General features: G+C 44.1%; 1 protein-coding gene across 1 annotated transcript in view; it reads left to right on the top strand.

The window, feature by feature from the left end:
• NOS2 (nitric oxide synthase 2) overlaps positions 1 to 19391 on the top strand; it is a 115751-nt gene that overhangs the window by 89310 nt on the left and 7050 nt on the right. Inside the window, exons 20-24 of the mRNA XM_030222499.1 lie at positions 2559 to 2722; positions 4372 to 4582; positions 8195 to 8282; positions 9519 to 9640; positions 16664 to 16812. Coding sequence (XP_030078359.1) covers positions 2559 to 2722; positions 4372 to 4582; positions 8195 to 8282; positions 9519 to 9640; positions 16664 to 16812 — 734 coding nt within the window. The remainder of the gene's footprint in view (positions 1 to 2558; positions 2723 to 4371; positions 4583 to 8194; positions 8283 to 9518; positions 9641 to 16663; positions 16813 to 19391) is intronic.

Raw genomic sequence — 19391 nt, 5'->3', positions numbered from 1 at the left:
GGTACTGGGACTCCTGAATTGTGGGGCAAGGAACAGAACGGGGTACTGGGACTCCTGAATTGTGGGGCAAGGAAGAGAGCAGGGTACCGGGACACATGAATTGTGGGACATGGAGGAGAAAGGCAAACTGGGCACATGGATTGTAGGGCAGGTGGATGGGGGAGGGATAGGAAGGAGATAGATGCAGGAAACCATTGGGCGGGAAGGAAGGAGAGAAATTCTGGAGACCATGGGGGTAGGGAAAGGAGATAGGGAAGAAGAGATATGAAGGAAACCATATGTGGGTGAAAGAACTTTATGTGGGGGAGATTTTATGTGGAAGGTGATAATTATGTGGGGGCAATTTTATATGTGTGTAGGGATTTTATGTGTGTGGCTCCCTAAGGATAGTGCTGACGTTCATTCTGCCCTCCATGTAAAAAGATTGCCCAGCCCTGATCTAAAGGGTTATCTTTTTTCCTGATACTTGCCCACTTAAAAGAGTGTGGCAGGATGAACAGCAGCCTTCTGATAGCTTTGAAGTTTGTGTTTCATGGGTGAGGGGCCTTCTTGGCAGGGTGGGGTGGATGAGGGGTGGATTGCACAATTGTTATATGTTTGTGTGCTGTTTGTCTCCTCAGCTCGAAACCTTGGGGTAATCTTTGACTCTTCTCTCTCCTTCTCTGCTCATATCCAGCAGACCGCCAAGACCTGTCGTTTCTTTCTTTACAACATCCGTAAAATCCGCCCCTTTCTTTCCGAGCACTCTACCAAAACCCTCATCCACACCCTTGTCACCTCTCGTTTAGACTACTGCAATCTGCTTCTTGCTGGCCTCCCACTTAGTCACCTCTCCCCTCTCCAGTCGGTTCAAAACTCTGCTGCCCGTCTCGTCTTCCGCCAGGGTCGCTTTACTCATACTACCCCTCTCCTCAAGACCCTTCACTGGCTCCCTATCCGTTTTCGCATCCTGTTCAAACTTCTTCTACTAACCTATAAATGTACTCACTCTGCTGCTCCCCAGTATCTCTCCACACTCGTCCTTCCCTACACCCCTTCCCGTGCACTCCGCTCCATGGATAAATCCTTCTTATCTGTTCCCTTCTCCACTACTGCCAACTCCAGACTTCGCGCCTTCTGTCTCGCTGCACCCTACGCCTGGAATAAACTTCCTGAGCCCCTACGTCTTGCCCCATCCTTGGCCACTTTTAAATCTAGACTGAAAGCCCACCTCTTTAACATTGCTTTTGACTCGTAACCACTTGTAACCACTCGCCTCCACCTACCCTCCTCTCGTCCTTCCCGTTCACATTAATTGATTTGATTTGCTTATTTTTTATTTTTTGTCTATTAGATTGTAAGCTCTTTGAGCAGGGACTGTCTTTCTTCTATGTTTGTGCAGCGCTGCGTACGCCTTGTAGCGCTATAGAAATGCTAAATAGTAGTAGTAGTAGTAGTTTGTGATTTTATTATGTGTGTTCTACGGTGATCCATTTTGCATGAAAGCAGAATAAAAAATGTTTAAAACATGAAACAATTTTAGGAAACGTCAGTTAAGGGGGACTACTATACTCTGTGTATACAAAAATAACTAAAAAGGCACAGTTGAATTCACTCAATATTAACTTTTTGGAATCCATAAAATTTCATGAGAGACCTAGAGACAGTTAAAGCTTTGCCTCTTAGGGGACTAATTAGTTTTTCGGTCTTACTAGCCTCTACATTGTGGCAAAAATTGCTTTTAGTGTTAAATCTATTGCCCTCTTTATAGAGCTTCCCCCCCCCCCCCCCCCGCCTCATTTCAGGGCAACTTGGACACTTTGGAATCTGAGAACTGGAGTGAATTCTCCTCTCAGGCTTATTCTCAATGGCCTGCAGGGGATGCTACTACACTAACAGCATCCAGACCTGACTTTCTATTGAAAGATCATTTTTTTTTCCACCAAAGCATTTTCATTGGCAGTCCCAGATAGACTGAAACGTAGCTTAAGTCTATTGCAACACAGCCATAGAGTGACTGACAAAGCTGGGACTGGAACCCAGATCAGCAATTTCAAGAATTCTGCCCTCCAGAGGTTAGACTTGTCAGAGTACTAGAGTGTTAAGCAGCATGCCCATGCATGGCACATACTGGTAAGAATATGTTGTAAATCTAAGCAGACTTTAACTAACAGTCAACGTATTTCCATGGTCTAGGACTTTGGAGGCGAGGTTAGTTTAAGTGTCTCCGAGCTCAGAGGTGAACTGCAGGCTCGAGGTATTCGGCCACGGGTAATAGTAGAGCTTGCAGGGCCTTCTGGGACGAGGAAGCTACAGTAGGATTGCTAACACACCCCTAGGCCAACTGAACATGCAGGCCTGGATATGCAATGTTGTACGCATCGATTTCTAGTTCCGATTTTAACATTGATGTCCATAGGGAAATCAGAACTACATATCCCTGCATTCAACTGGGCAAAATCAGGACCAGAGCAGTCTTTAGTTGACCTGGGCGAAGGTGGCAAACTTAAGCCAAAGTAACTTTTATCTTTTTTCAGAAAGTGTTGCTAAAGGATTTCTGCTGTACCTTTAATATGCAGGTAATTACTGGGCAGCTGACAAGAAACTTCCACCCTGCTCGCTATTTCAGGCTCTGACATACTTCCTGGATCTCACCACTCCGCCCACTCAGCTGCTGCTGAAAAAGCTCTCCCTTCTGGCAACAGACGAAAGCGACAAAAATAGACTCCATACTTTGTGCCACGTAAGGACATCCCTTAGCTCAATATGAATCAGTTGCTAATGTATCTTCCATACTATTTCCACACTTTTGTTTTTAATTGCTGTGGAAAGGGTAAATGAATAATGAGTCACCATTTAATTGTCATACTAAAAATAGTTGAAAGGCAAAAAAGATTGTCATGCTGTTCATTTATCATTGAGAAATGAACAAAGCAACAATATGCAAGTAATTACTGGGTGGAAAACCCAGCTCAAAATGAGAAAAGTGAAAGTGGCATTGGTAAAACTCAAGCAAACTAGGGAATGACGTTTAACTGTCCTCCCCCAGCTCGAATTGCAGGCCTGGGAAGCTCTCACACCACTGTTTGTCTGGAATTTGTTGAGCTGCAGTGAAAAAGGAAAAGAAGCAATTAAAAAAAAAAATAAACAAGATCAATTTTCAAGGTTTGGGTCAAAACGTGAGCGTGTATAGGGTCATTTTCAAAACTTTGCAGGAAGGGACTTTTTTTTACCAGTGAATTTTACCCCAAAGAAAAAGTGCCCTACAGAGATTTGCACCTGGTATTTTTCTCTGTAGGTACTTTTTCTGACCAAAACAATGCCTTTTACTCAGTGGCGTACCAAGGGCGGAGCGGTGGGGGCAGACCAGCCCGGGTGCACGCTGCTGGAGGGTGCAGAGAGCAGCCGCACACCTGTCGGCTCCGCTTGTTCCCTGCGCCCTCTGCCCCGGAACAGGTTACTTCCTGTTCCGGGGCAGAGGGTTACTTCCTGTTCCGGGGCAGAGAGAGCCAGTGGAGCCGACAGGCGCGCGGCTGCTCTCTGCACCCTCCAGCAACCAAGAATGCACCCGTGGGGGGGGGGGGGGGCTTGATGTGCCGGGGAGGGGGGTGTCATGCTGCACCCTGGGGGGACGGACCCCGCTGCACCCGGGGGGGGGGGGGGGGGGCGGGTGCGCAGTGGTGATCCACCCCGGGTGGCAGCCGACCTAGAATCGCCACTGTTTTTACTAAGCAGCAGTAAGCCCTACTGTTGACCCGACGCAGGCTCTGGTGGTAGTTCCCAACCTCAGCGTTTCTGGCACTAGGGACAATAGGACCCTATTTTTTTACTGCAGAAGTTACCCGGAAGTAAACGGGCAGCGCTGTGCCAGGTTACTACCGGGTTAGCATGGCAGCCCTTACCACCACATCAATGGGTGGTGGTCAGTGCTCCCCTCCACATGGCCGCACGGTAAGTGCAATCTGACCGCATGGCCATTTTACCCAATGCAGTAAAAAGGGCCTCAGCGAGTGGCGAAAATGGCCCCCTCCGCTAGCGCAGGGCCATTTTTACCGTAGCTCAGTAAAAGGGCCCCATAGTTTGGGAAATGCAGAATTCGGCATGTACTTGCTTCCCTTGCCTCTCTATCTCAGGAATGCATCTCTGAAATACGGGTAAAAGCATGTGCATTTGCAAACGATGCATTTACTTCCATCCAGATACAAAGTAGGCCATTTTCTTTTACTTGGGTAAATGTACACGAATAGATGATTTTAAAACTTGCCTTCATTATTAGAAATTGTGTGAGGGATCAGAAAAAGGCTTCACTGTTATGGCTTAGTATATAGGCCTTATACCCAGCAATATTCTCCATTTACTAGTAACATTAATTGTACGGGGGTTTGATTTTAGAGCTCAGAGGAGTACAACAGATGGAAGTCTTTCAACAGCCCAACCATACTGGAGGTTCTGCAGGAGTTCCCATCTATTGAGGTCTCAACCACGTTCTTACTGACGCAGCTGCCGGCCCAGAAACCCAGATATTACTCCATCAGCTCCTCACCAGACATGCACCCTGGTGAGATCCACCTGACTGTGGCAGTGGTCAATTATAAGACAAAGGGTAATACATGCTTCCACTGGCTCTTTAAACTAAAATGTACAGTATTAGATGTAGCACAATGAAACACTAGGAGCTTCATCTTTTCTTGTGGCTGTTTTTGGTGACATGAGCACATATGCTGGGAATAGCAGCAGCTAGTGTTACATTAACTGGCATGCAGCAGGCAGGGCTGGTATTAGACATTCAGGGGCCCAGGGCAGAAACTGGGGAAGGGGACCCAAAGTTGGCCTTCAACCTAGGCCTTCTTCAGCATGAGGCAGGCTTGGGGCCCCCTGTAGTATGGGGTCCTAGGGCAATTGCCCTGTTTGCAATCCGCTAATGTAGGTTCCTGAAAGGGGTGGTTTTCAAAGAGATTTCTGTAGGGTAATGGATAAAGTAGTGTGGTCGCCACTTTAAAGGTTAATAAATGGAAATAAAACAGAACAAAAAAATCTTTTTTATTGGACTAGCTTAATATATTTTCTGACTAGCTTTCAAAGGGGCCCTTTCACTAAGCAGTGTAAGCGCCTACACGCGCCAAAATAGAGTTACCACCCTGCTACCACGTGGCTCCTGCAGTAATTTTTAACCAAAGAGGATCCACGTACGTGGAGAACTCAATAGATCCCACGGGGCAGCAAACAGAGATAAAAGAAGTGGGAAAAGTAAACCAGGCTTGTCCAAAGAACTGGGACCCAACAAATAATAATCAAATCAACACAGTTTATTAATGTTTCCTTAGAAATGACTCGACACAACGTTGTGTTTCGGCCTGGCGGCCTGCATCAGGACTCTACAGATAAAAACATCGAACAATGTGTAAATAAAACAAACTTAAAACAAAGATAAAGTAAAAATAAGAGTGACAATAGTAAAAAAAGAGAAACGGTATCATTAAAGATTTATATCATGAAAAATATCATACAAAAAATAATAAGCAAGAAATATCCATAAAAATAAAGGACATTATCCACTTTTTACAGGTGCGCTGAAAAATGTATCTGCGTGCGCCCAAAACTCGCACCTACACTACCGTAGGCCATTTTTCAGCTCACCTTAGTAAAAGGACCCCAAAGGCTAGAACCTTCTCCCGCAGGTCAGGACAGTATGAGCACGAAATGACAATATTAGAAAACAGAAGTGAATCATAAAGGCATTCCACTGAAACTCTTAAGGGTAGTGTGGGAGGGGGTAAGAAACAGAAAGAGATGGATGGGTGATCAGAAGGTGATAAATGCATTCTGCTTTGTCACCTTCTGATCACCCATCAGTCTCTCCCTGTTTCTTAGCCCTGTACCCACCCCCACCTTTCCCCTCAAGACTTTGTTGAAATGTTTTTAAATTTCAATTATGGATCCTGACCTGAGGAAGAAGGTTCAGCAAAAAGCTAGTCAAAACTGTATTAAATTAGTCTAAGTGATGCTCATCATTTATAGTTATTCTATAAACTAAGGGTAGACATTCAAGCAGTGGTGATAAGCGTTTTTTAAATCTTCCTGTTACATCATTTTCAGATATTCAATGCCAGGCCATGTGCAGGCACCAGCATTGGATATCCAGGTTTATGCAGCTGGCTATGTCTTGTGCGATTCAGGGGCCCTTTTACATAGCCCTGGGAGGGCTAACACGCGGGTAGCGCACGCCAAATCGGCACTACTGCGCATGCACCCAGCGGTAAATCCAAGTTTGGCACACCCTGAATCCTGCACTCGCTGCGTGGTTACCACGCAGATAGCATCTGAGCCCTTACCGCTAGGTCAGTGGCTGGCGGTAAGGGCTCAGGCCGTAAATAGACGCGTGCTAGTTTTAATCTTTGCACACACCCATTTCCCAGCCCATTAAAAAATGGCCTTTTCCCCAGCCGCGCTAGAAAGTGGCCCAGCATGTGTCCAAAAGATGCTCAAACGCTACCACAGGCCACTTTTCACCATGGCTTTGTAAAAGGAACCCTAAGTGCGATATACGCCACATAAAAATAGGACTGTGTTTTATGTGGTCTAATATTTATTTATTTATTACATTGATATCCCACATTTTCCCACTAATTGCAGGCTCAATGTGGCTTACACTAGTCTGTAGGAAGGCTACAGTGCATAAGGTACAATTATACAGTAGATAGTTTTGTAGTAAATATCCTCTAAAACAACAATATATAAAGATAATAAAGGTAATTAGAGTTCTTGAACCTTGTTAAGACTAAAAGTTAAACTGAATTATGTTGAACCTGGAGAAGAAGCTTTTTTGAACGGTACGGACTTCAATAGTTTTCTAAAATTTAGGTAGTTCTGGGTAGATTTTACTGATTTGGGTAAGGCATTCCATAGTTGTGTGCCCATAAAAGTAACGTTGGAGGCATGCATAGATTTGTACTTGAGATTGTTACAATCTAGGTAGTGTAAATTCAAGTAGGATCGTGAGATTCTGGATCTATTTCTAGGTGGGAAATCAATCCGTTCAAGCATATATTCTGGAACTTCTCCGAAAATTATCCTGTGAATTAAGGTGCAAACCTTGAAGGCTACTCGTTCCTTAATGGGAAGTCAGTGCAGTATGCTGAATATCAGCATTTAACTGCATAAGTGCCGACTCTGCCCGTGGACCGCCCACAAAATAGTCTGCTTTGAGTTTAGTGATCAGCGGCATTAACCGGTTAAGCGCCATTGAATATCCCCGGATAGCCCAGCACAAACGATTCAAATAGCCAGGAGCCATTTCTGGCCAGTTAAGTCACTTTGAAATTTTGATCCCCTAGAGATGTAACTGGGAGACCTGCCCATATGTACATCCTCCTTGCAGTTAGGTGCTACCCTGTTGAATAATGCCTCGTGCATGCAGGCGCCCAACTGTCATTCAGCAGTGCCTTTGACGCGCAGGTACTTGTGACCTGGATTGGCCATTTCTGGAAGCAGGATACTGGGCTAGATGGACCATTGGTCTGACCCAGTAAGGCTAAGTGGTGCTTTCCTCTAGATACCAGCTTGTAGAATTGTCCCAAAAGACATTTTTTTTGTAACTTTCCTGCAACTTGGACCTTTGAGTAACTTTATCCCAGAGTTTTTTTGGCAGTAACCTGTTCAGTATGTTACACCTTTGCTTCAAAATCAGTTCATACAATAGAAACAGCTTGATTCTTCATCCATCAGTATTTGAATCCGCTCACCTACTCTAATTAAGGACCTTGTTAAGGAATTGTTTGGAAATCAGAGCTAATTTGAGTGTAAAGATTTATGGAATCAAGACTTTTTGGTTTCTCATTCTTACTTCTGAATCTTTTCTAGAATTGTTCTTTCGTGTTAAAAATGGTAGAGAATCCATGTGCGTTCAGGAAAAAAAATTCCTATTTTAACGCATTTTGAATTTTAATGAGATGTCACCTGATTTGTAAATCTGACCCTCTGTGATACAGAGTTTTGAGGGGAAAGTAGGATATGAATTCACATGTCTGGTCTCATGTATAACTGACCAAATCACTGGATCAAATAAGTATCTTATCTTATGATTAACAGCGTTCTGCTATTCTCATTAATAGCTCCTTGCTCACGCCACTAAGAAATATATTAAAGGAGCTCAATAATAAATGTGTTACAGTTTTCTATGAAACAAACTCATGTTTTGGATATTTTGTTTTGCCAGGTGGCCAAGGTCCATTGCATCATGGGGTTTGTAGTACATGGCTGAACACAATGAAACTTAATGAGATGGTCCCTTGTTTTGTGCGTAGGTGAGTAGATAAGTTCCTATAAGAATTAATCATGTGTGAGGGTGATAATGAGAAGAAGGCTCAGGGATTTTCTCCAGATCTGATTTATACTGACCAAATGAATCTGTATACAGTCTATATCAAAGTAGACACTGTGACAAGTGTCACTGCTTACCTGTAATGTATACATTAATTTAGCTAGGGATCTGGGTGTCGTCGTCGATAACACACTGAAACCTTCTGCTCAGTGTGCTGCTGCGGCTAAGAAAGCGAATAGAATGTTGGGTATTATTAGGAAAGGTATGGAAAACAGGTGTGAGGATGTTATAATGCCGTTGTATCGCTCCATGGTGCGACCGCACCTTGAGTATTGTGTTCAATTCTGGTCGCCGCATCTCAAGAAAGATATAGTAGAATTGGAAAAGGTGCAGCGAAGGGCGACTAAAATGATAGCGGGGATGGGACGACTTCCCTATGAAGAAAGACTAAGGAGGCTAGGGCTATTCAGCTTGGAGAAGAGACGGCTGAGGGGAGACATGATAGAGGTATATAAAATAATGAGTGGAGTGGAACAGGTGGATGTGAAGCGTCTGTTCACGCTTTCCAAAAATACTAGGACTAGGGGGTATGTGATGAAACTACATTGTAGTAAATTTAAAACAAATCGGAGAAACTTTTTCTTCACCCAACGTGTAATTAAACTCTGGAATTCGTTGCCGGAGAAAGTGGTGAAGGCGGTTAGCTTAGTAGAGTTTAAAAAGGGGTTGGACGGTTTCCTAAAGGACAAGTCCATAAACCGCTACTAAACGGACTTGGAAAACTCCAAAATTCCAGGAATAACATGTATAGAATGTTTGTACGTTTGGGAAGCTTGCCTGGTGCCCTTGGCCTGGATTGGCCGCTGTCGTGGACAGGATGCTGGGCTTGATGGACCCTTGGTCTTTTCCCAGTATGGCATTACTTATGTACTTATGTACTTATGTAGCTAGTTAACTTTGATATTACAGTACAGAAATTCATGTTTATGTTTCAACAATTTTTTATTGGCGATGTTGGAAACAACATACATATGAATCGACATATTCAATTTATAACCTTATGTCTCATTATAACAAGCAAAGCTAAAGAATCTATCAATTGTCTCCTTCAATATTTTCTCCCCTCCCCCTCCTCATCTCCTCCCCCTTCCACATTTCAACCATTGTTATTGATGTCGAAAATTCATGTTTAATTGGGTGAATTTTCTGTGATTTTTAGTGCAAGTAATTTCCAGCTACCTGACAACCCTTCCAAACCATGCATCTTGATTGGGCCAGGAACTGGGATATCCCCATTCAGAAGTTTCTGGCAGCAGCGCCTCTATGACTTGGAAAAGAAAGGTATACTTATCAACCTGTCTTGAGTTCAAATTCAGCTTCTGATTTTATCCACTAGCTCTGTCAATGTTTCTCACCAAGCCTTTGGAACAAATACTTGGAAAGAGAGGTGCTTATTTTTGTAAGGTGGCGATATCTGAGGTAAATACTGCCATTTCAAAAAGACATGAAAACATGAACATTTCCTGCTTTATTTTGTACATTTCCTATCTGAAACAATAAGAAAAACACTAATGAAATTTAATTTCATGCCATTATATCAGTTTAGTGCATGCTGTTTGCAAAGTCTACATAAAGTGTGAAAAATGGTTACGAATAACATCTTGGAATCTTGGAAGCTCAGATAAAATGTACGCCACAAATTAAGTCAAAGGAAAAACAACCATCTGTACTGCGGACGAGGCTGTTAAAGTCAAAAATACATCCTTTAAAAAATAGCAGAACCAAATAAGGAAAATAGGAAAACCCACAATAGTGACAGATAAGATGTAAAACATTAATAAAACAGATCATGAGAGAAACTGTGGAGAGACTTGCCAATGAGGCAAAAGCTAATAATAAAACCTTTTTCAAGTAGATAAAGAATAAGAAACACACGAGGGAGTCAGTTGGCGTATAATTGTATGAAGCATGTTTTGCATGTAAAAATTTTTGCATTGATAAAAAAAGCCTTTAAAAATTATCTACTACTACTTACAGTGGCGTACCTAGGGTAGTTGACACCCGGGGCCGGTCATTTTTTAACACCCTCCCCCCCCCCCCCAAATCCAGTACTAGGCATGCCGAGAATACAAAACACTCAGGACCTATAGAGCAATTCTACCATACCATAAGCAGTCATTTCTACGAGTCACACAAGGAAAAGGAAAGCATCTTAAACACTACAGTGAGCACTAGAACATCAATTCACCTATTGTAAAATGAAACCAGACAGAATAGTACAGATCGTCGATCCTGCACAGTCAATGCCAGACTCTGCATACAATGCAACACCACAGAAACAGAAACTGTCCCCTAGTACTGTGCAAAACATAAAGACAGCAGATGTAAATTTGAAAAAAACTAACAAGTACCAATCACCACTTTACAAATTAACAAATAGAAATAAAACAAATATAGAAAGTAAAATAATACCATTTTATTGGACTAATACATTTAGCTTTCAGAGGCCAAAACCTCCGTCCTTGGGTCAGTACAGTATAGTGCTGTTACAGTATCCTATCCTGACCTGAGGAAGGGGGTTTTGTTCTCCGAAAGTTAGTCAAAATGTATTAAAATTAGTCCAATAAAAAGATTACCTTATTTACATGTTCTATTATAAACATTTAACACATCTACAAAACTTTATCCTAAAGCAAAAAAAATAAAAAAATATATTTTATTTACAGTTTGTTGTCTCTGGTTTCTGCATTCCTCATCTTCTTTTCACCGTCTTCCTTCCATCCAGCATCTGTCTTCACTCTCTTTCTGCCATCCACTGTCTGCCCTTTCTCTCTGCCCCTTCAATCCACCATTTGCCCTCCCTCTCCCATCCATCAGGGTCTGCCCTCCCTCTCACTCCCCCTTCCATCTAGGATCTGTCCCCTCTCTCTCTCTGCCCCTTTTTTCAGCCCCCAGTTCCAGCCCCCTTCTCCTGTCTGAGACCCCCACCACAGTCCCCTTCTCCCCTCCCCTGTCTGAGACCCCCACCCCAGTCCCCTTCTCTCCTCTGAACACCCCCACCCCAGTCCCCTTCTCCCCTCCCCATCCCTTCTCCCCTCTGAGATCCCCACCCCAGTCCCCTTATCCCCTCTGAGATCCCCACCCCAGTCCCCTTCTCCCCTCCCCTGTCTGAGATCCCCACCCCAGTCCCCTTCTCCCCTCCCCTTTTCCCCTCTGAACACCCCCACCCCAGTCCCCTTCTCCCCTCTGAGATCCCCACCCCAGTCCCCTTCTCCCCTCCCCCTCCCGTCTGAGATCCCCACCCCAGTCCCCTTCTCCCCTCCCCTTCCCCCGTCTGAGACCCCCACCCCAGTCCCCTTCTCCCCACCCCAGTCCCCTTCTCCCCTCTGAGATCCCCACCCCAGTCCCCTTCTCCCCTCCCCTGTCTGAGACCCCACCCCAGTCCCCTTCTCCCCTCTGAACACCCCCACCCGAGTCCCTTTCGCCCCTCTCCTTCCCCACCTCAGTCCCGTTAAAACCGGCGAAGCAGCGTCGCAGGCAGCGCCTTGTGCCCTGCTTGTAAAAAAAAAAATCAAATCTCCTTCCTTCTCCTCGTCTTGACGTCGACTCGGGCCTTCCAATGATTGGAAGGCCCGAGTCGACGTCAAGACGAGGAGGAGAAGGAGGAAGGATATTTGATTTTTTTTTTTTTTTTTACAAGCAGGGCACGAGGCGCTGCCTGCAACGCTGCTTCGCCGGTTTTTTAAATGTGCGGCGCTGCGGAAACGGCCACGGGAGGCGGCGGGAGCGGAGCATCCCCCACACACTGGCACCCGGGGCGGACCGCACCCACCGCCCCCCCCCCCCCCTTGGTACGCCACTGACTACTTATCATTTCTGTAGCAGCAGTGTACACATTATGGGCTAGATTCTATATATAGTGCCTGAAAATTCCACGCGGAAAAAAATACACTTAGGGGTATTCTGTAGAGTACGCCTAAATTTTATAGAATAGACTTAAACTTCCACACGGTATATAGAATACGCCGTGCGCTTCTCCACGCGACCAAATTTAGTCACGGCCATTTATGTCATGTTTTACTTGGCATAAATTCCGATGCCTAAATTAGGTGCAGAGCAGGTGTATTCTATAACAATGCACATAGATTTTAGAAACTTCCATCCCCCCTTTTCAACTTTGCAACTTAGAATTTAAGCGCACCATGTTACAGAATACACTTACAAGCGAGTTATGCATGTAAATCTTAATGCCAATTAGTGCTGGTAATTGTTTGTTAACATCCAATTACAGTAAGTTACGCGCATTCTTAAATAATACACTTTGATTTCCACATGGAAGTTACAATATATAGAATCCAGGGGTATATGCAGGTACTTTCTCTGTCCGTAGTAGGCTCACAATCTAACTCCCCCTGTTTACAAAGCTGTGCAGCAACGCCAACACAGCCCATTCAAAGTGAATGGGCTGTGTCGGCAGAAGCACACCACCAGCCGCTAGTGCAACTTTGTAAACAAGGGGGTACGTTTTTGTACCTGGAGCAATGGAGGGTTAAATGACACTTACAGGCTCATTTTCGAAAGAGAAGGACGCCCATCTTTCGACACAAATCGGAAGATGGACATCCTTCTCACAGGGTCGCCCAAATCGGTGTAATCGAAAGCCGATTTTGGACGTCCCCAACTGCTTTCCGTCACAGGGACGGCCAAAGTTCCCGGGGGCATGTCGGAGGTGTAGCGAAGGCGGGACTTGGGCGTGCCTAACACTTGGACGACTTTACCTGGTTGTGTTTTTCTTACAACCAAGGCACAAAAAAGGTGCCCGAAATGACCAGATGACCACCGGAGAGAATTGGGGATGACCTCCCCTTACTCCCCCAGTGGTCACTAACCCCCTCCCACCCTCAAAAAAACATCTTTAAAAATATGTCGTGCCAGCCTCTATGCCAGCCTCAAATGTCATACTCAGGTCCATCGCAGCAGTATGCAGGTACCTGGAGCAGTTTTAATGGGTGCAGTGCACTTCGGGCAGGTGGACCCAGGCCCATCCCCCCCCTACCTGTTACACTTGTGGTGGTAAATGTGAGCCCTCCAAAACCCACCACAAATCCACTGTACCCACATCTAGGTGCCCTCCTTCACTTGTAAGGGCTATGGTAGTGGGTTTGAGAGGTTTTTTGGGGGGCTCAGCTCACAAGGTAAGGGAGCTATGTACCTGGGAGCAATTTGTGAAGTCCACTGCAGTGCCCCCTAGGGTGCCCGGTTGGTGACCTGGCATGTCAGGGGAACCAGTACACTACGAATGCTGGCTCCTCCCACGACCAAAGGGCTTGGATTTTGTCATTTCTGAGATGGGCGTCCTTGGTTTCCATTATCACCGAAAATCAGAAACAACCAAGTCTAGGGACGACCATCTAAGGATGACCTAAATTTCAAGATTTGGGTGTCCCCAACCGTATTATCAAAATGAAAGATGGACGTCCATCTTGTTTCGATAATACAGGTTTCCCCGCCCCGCCATCGGGACATTTTGCGAGGATGTCCTCAGCAAAATGTGGGCGTCCCTTTCGATTATGCCCCTCTTTGGGTCACAAGGAGCTACAGTGGGAATTGAACCCAGTTCCCCAAGTTCTCAGCCCACTGCACTAACCACTAGGCTACTGAATGAACAGGATGTATATGGTGAGCAGGTACGATTTGGGCGGGACAAAAAATATACGTGTTCCCCATTTCATAAAGGGAATGTATGTCTATGATCACCAGAATTTACAGCTGCTCCTGGTACCTATAGGTTTTGTAGAAGTGCTCATTTGGGCAGCACTGTACAGGAGAGATTAGTGGATGTTGCCCGCTTAAAATCACAGTATCCCCCCTCAAAAAATTTGATTGTGTGGAATGATTGTGGTCTCTCTCTTTAATTTGGAGCATTTAGAAGTGTAGGTTTCCAAAATGGCCACACATACACATCTAGGTTCTGAAATATCAACTTGAGGTGCCAACGCTTACACCTGCATGTTGTCTAGTTGCCTCTGTTGGCAATTGTAAAATGTTTGCATCCATCGCAAGTAGCCGGTCCTGCATGTAATTTGCAATAGGCTCCACGTTAGCTGATCTGTTTCTAAAATACTACCAGAATTACAGACCTGGATGTTTCAATTCTGATTTTTACGTTCTATGTAAAATTTAGCTGTATCTGTAGTTGGATTTTCAGAAAGCATTTGATAAAGTCATAAGTACATAGGTATTGCCATAATGGGACAGACCGAAGGTCCATCAAGCCCAGCATCCTGTTTCCAACAGTGGCCAATCCAGGTCACAAGTACCTGGCAAGATCCCAAAAAAAGTACAATACATGTTATGCTGATTATCTTAGAAATAAGCAGTGGATTTTCTCCAAGTCCATTTTAATAATGGTCTGTGGACTTTTCCTTCAGGAAGCCAGCCAAATCTTTTTTTAAACCCTGCTAAGCTAACTGCTTTTACTACATTCTCTGGCAACTTCTTAGGACAGGGTTTACCAATCTTTTTATGCCATGACCCCGCTGAGCCACATCACACTGCACCTATTTACTTCTGGACCTGGTTGTGACCCAGATGTGACGTGCATGATCTTGTTGAGGTCACAACGCGCAGTTTGGGAAGCCCTGCCTTAGGAAATTGAAAGTTTAAGGAATGTCTCATATGAAGCAAATATTAGGACTAAATGGTCAGTGGAAAAAGATGGACTAGAGGGATGGTTTTGTATTGCAAAATAAAAAAAATAAGAAAATGTTCTATTTTTATACCCTGTGTTTTTAAAAAAAACTATACAGAGCTTGTTTTCATCATAACTCTCTCAAAACGTGACCAATTTCAAAGCTTGGGATACATCACCCTGAATAAAATTGCAATAACCCTACACTCATGCTGACAACCTCACCTAACAATGTCATTTCACTACCTGGTTCTTCAACCGTCATGATGTTTTTTTCAACACAAACTGATCGGGCCCTGCCACTTCCTGACTGGTGATGAGTTGAGCCCATATCTCACAATTTCTTCAAAATGTTTACCCTCCTCCACCTCTTTTCTGGAAACTCTTGCACCAGCCTATGAGAACCATAACCTTTCTCCAGATACCAATTGTTAATAAGGATCAGATCCTCCTGACTGAAAACCATGGTAACAGTTTATGTTTAAAGCAAAATGGTGTCTGTGCGTACCATGACAATAATCGCTAGGTGGTGTTGATGTCATTTAGGGAAGAAGGCTGGCGTGAGTGTAAATTTATTCAGGATGATATATCCTGAATTTTATTGAAATTGGTCAAAGTGTTGACATAGTTATGCAGAAAAAAAATATTTGTATAGTTTTTTGAAACACAGTGTGTATGGAAATTAACTTTTATTAATATTATTTCTTATTACAAAGCCAAAAGAAACTTGGAAGCAGATAACACTGTATGTTTTAATCATGACATCTGACCATCAGCTATTTTGTAGCTACAACATAGTAACATAGTAAGTGATGGCAGATAAAGACTTGAACAGTCCATCCAGTCTGCCCAACGGTCACATTCATTATCAATCTAACATTAAATCAACAATGAACATGATATTATATACTTAATCTTGGTCTTTCTTTGGTGTTTCTGGGACATAGACCGTAGAAGTCAGTCTCCAACATAGAACAAAAAAGTGCCAAGTATACTTGGATAGTATACAGAATTCCCAGTAATAACAAGGAAGCAGGGCTGCCAAGATAGGGGGGGGGGGGGGGGGAGAGGAGGGGGCAAAATTCCCCGGGCCCGGCCTCCAAGAGGGAGCCCGGTGCCGGCAAGCTTCTTCCTGCATTCCTGCTTCTGGGTCTGTCTCTCTCCTTCTCCTGTGTGCTGAGTTATCGCGTCTCTCTCCTGCTCCTGTGACCCGGATTATGCATTAATGCAATCATCCAGGTCCCGGCACACAGGAGCAGCAAAAGACAGACTGAGGGAGGAGCAGTCAGACACAGGAAGGTAAGGGGGTGGGCAAGGCAGTGACCCGAATGTGAGGGGAGCAGCCCAGGTGGAGAGGGGCGGTCAGTGATCCTGCCCGGGCCCAGCTGTGTCTCCCAGCGGCACTGGAAGGAAGGTAATAATAATACGAAATTAAAGTAGAATATTTTTTGAATTCATGATTATGCATATATGACATTAAAAATGAGAGAGCGTTTTTCAAATTACAGGATGCGATTAGGCTGGTAAAACGAGCAAAATCTCATTGAGATTCCTCATTTCATTCCAACATTAATTTCATTGCTGGAGATATTTTATACTTCCAAAAGCTGCTTTGTAAATCAAGATGCTGATGTGCTGAACCCCATATATATTTTCTAATTCATCACATCTAGGAATCAAAGCCCATGGCATGATTTTAGTCTTTGGCTGCCACCAGTCGGACATTGACCACATCTACAAGGACGAGACTGAAGAAATGAAGAAGAAAGGAATTCTGAAAGAGGTTTACACAGCGTATTCAAGAGAACCAAGAAAGGCCAAGGTAAGACAACCTTCCAACCACTTATGGCCACTTCAGCATCCGGCATTTTAGCATGTATCCGTTAAGCGTGGTGTCATTTAAGCTACTGTGACATTTAAGTGTGCGTCCGTTAAGCGTCACTTAAGCTACTGCATCATAAGTACATAAGTAATGCCACACTGGGAAAAGACCAAGGGTCCATCGAGCCCAGCATCCTGTCCACGACAGCGGCCAATCCAGGCCAAGGGCACCTGGCAAGCTTCCCAAACGTACAAACATTCTATACATGTTATTCCTGGAATTGTGGATTTGTCCTTTAGGAAACCGTCTAACCCCTTTTTAAACTCTGCTAAGCTAACCGCCTTCACCATGTATAAGTACTCCAAGTGCATATCAGTTAATTGTGCGTCACATATGCATATGTCAAATCAGCGTGTGAGAACAGCGGTTTGTTATTTCACAGGAATCTGTAAATTAACATTTCCAGTTTAGTGTTGTTTTTGTTTTTCTTGGGAAAAATGATAAGAATAGCTATTAAGATTAATTTCATCCCTTCCTTTTGACAGGAATCAACTAATTACGCTTAAATATCACACGTTTAACTACTTTACAGTAAAATTTAGCACTGAAACATTTAACACAATGTCTGAGATGCAAATGCTGAACTGAAACTGAAATATCACACACTGGTTTGACACATGCGTAAATGATGCACACTTTAATTGGCTTGCGCTTAAATGATGCAGTAGCTTAAGTGATCCCAAGAAACAACAAGGCAAATGATTCGCAAACTCCAATGTGGAAATAACCAAAGCAGATCAGTGATCTGTCCAAACCACTCTTTATTGTAGAAACTCAATCAAATAAAATGCCCGACACAGACCATGTTTCGTCCAAGAGGGCAAAGTATCAGGGAAGGCTCTCCACAGAGTGGAAGAACACAAAATCCCACGGGGTACAGATACAAAAAAACAAAGTGGGAAGTGGAGCAATGACTTCAGGACGCCGAGACTATGTTGATATAAAGAAGAATAAACTTTATTGTAGACTCGACACAGTACTGTGTTTCGGCCACAGGCCTGCCTCAGGAGTCTTGAGCGATGTAAAGAATTTTTTGAATCACTGGTTCGTCTTGGAGGGCTGCATCCTACTGTAATCTTCATCAGGAAAAAACGAGATAGAGTGTTTGTTAACTTCCACAATACACAATTGGAAATCAATTGAGTATGGTACCAAGGCACAATCTCTACTTAAAAGTGCAAGGAGCTCTCCAAAGAAATTCCAGCATACTCCCGTACACTGTAGTATCGCTGGAAAAAACACGGCCTGTGTTGGGCATTTTATTTGATTGAGTTTCTACGATAAAGACTGGTTTGGACTGATCACTGATCTGCTTTGCTTATGTCTACATTGTAGCTTAAGTGATGCCACACTTAACAGATGTGCACTTAAATGTCCCAGTTGCTTAAGTGACACGCATATGTACCCTTCTGTCTACAAAGTCGCGCTAGCAGCTGCCAAACAGCAATGTGACACAGCCTATTCAGGGGCATTTTTGGGGCATTCTGGGGGCATTCCTAAATCTTATGAGCATACATATAGACTTGCACCTAACTGTAGGCGTCTACAACTAGGCCTGTTTATAACAGGTCTAATTGCAGGCACCTAAGTCAGACGCAGTTACATGCTAAGCGCAATTCTGTAAAGGATGCATACCCCTTATAGAATCATACATAGTAACATAGTAGATGACGGCAGAAAAAGACCTGCACGGTCCATCCAGTCTGCCCAACAAGATAAACTCATATGTGCAACTTTTTGTGTATACCTTACCTTGATTTGTATCTGCCATTTTCAGGGCACAGACTGTAGAAGTCTGCCCAGCACTAGCCCTGCCTCCCAACCACCAGCCCCGCCTCCCACCACCAGCTCTGCCACCCAATCTCAGCTAAGCTTCTGAGGATTCCTTTATGTTTATCCCACGCATTTTTGAATTCTGTTACCGTTTTCATCTCCACCACCTCCCGCGGGAGGGCATTCTAAGTATCCACCACTCTCTCCGTGAAAAAATACTTCCTGACATTTTTCTTGAGTCTGCTCCCCTTCAATCTCATTTCATGTCCTCTAGTTCAACCGCCTTTCCCATCTATGGAAAAGGTTTGTTTGCGGATTAATACCTTTCAAGTATTTGAATGTCTGTATCATATCACCCCTGTTTCTCCTTTCCTCCAGGGTATACATGTTCAGGTCAGCAAATCTTTTTTTTTTTTTGTTACATTTGTACCCCGCACTTTCGCACTCATGGCAGGCTCAATGCGGCTTACATGGGGCAATGGAGGGTTAAGTGACTTGCCCAGAGTCACAAGGAGCTGCCTGTGCCTGAAGTGGGAATCGAACTCAGTTCCTCAGCTCCCCAGGACCAAAGTCCACCACCCTAATCACTAGGCCACTCCTCCACTCCAATCTCTCCTCATGCGTCTTGTAATGCAAATCCCATACCATTCTCATAGCTTTTCTTTGCACCGCTTCAATTCTTTTTACATCCTTAGCACAATACTCCAGGTGGGGCCTCACCAACGACTTATACAGGGGCATTAAAA

The sequence above is a fragment of the Microcaecilia unicolor genome, chromosome 13, assembly GCF_901765095.1.
Source record: "Microcaecilia unicolor chromosome 13, aMicUni1.1, whole genome shotgun sequence".
NCBI lineage: Eukaryota > Metazoa > Chordata > Amphibia > Gymnophiona > Siphonopidae > Microcaecilia > Microcaecilia unicolor.
Note: the sequence above shows the minus strand (reverse complement) of the source record. Positions and strands in the feature narration are given on the sequence as shown.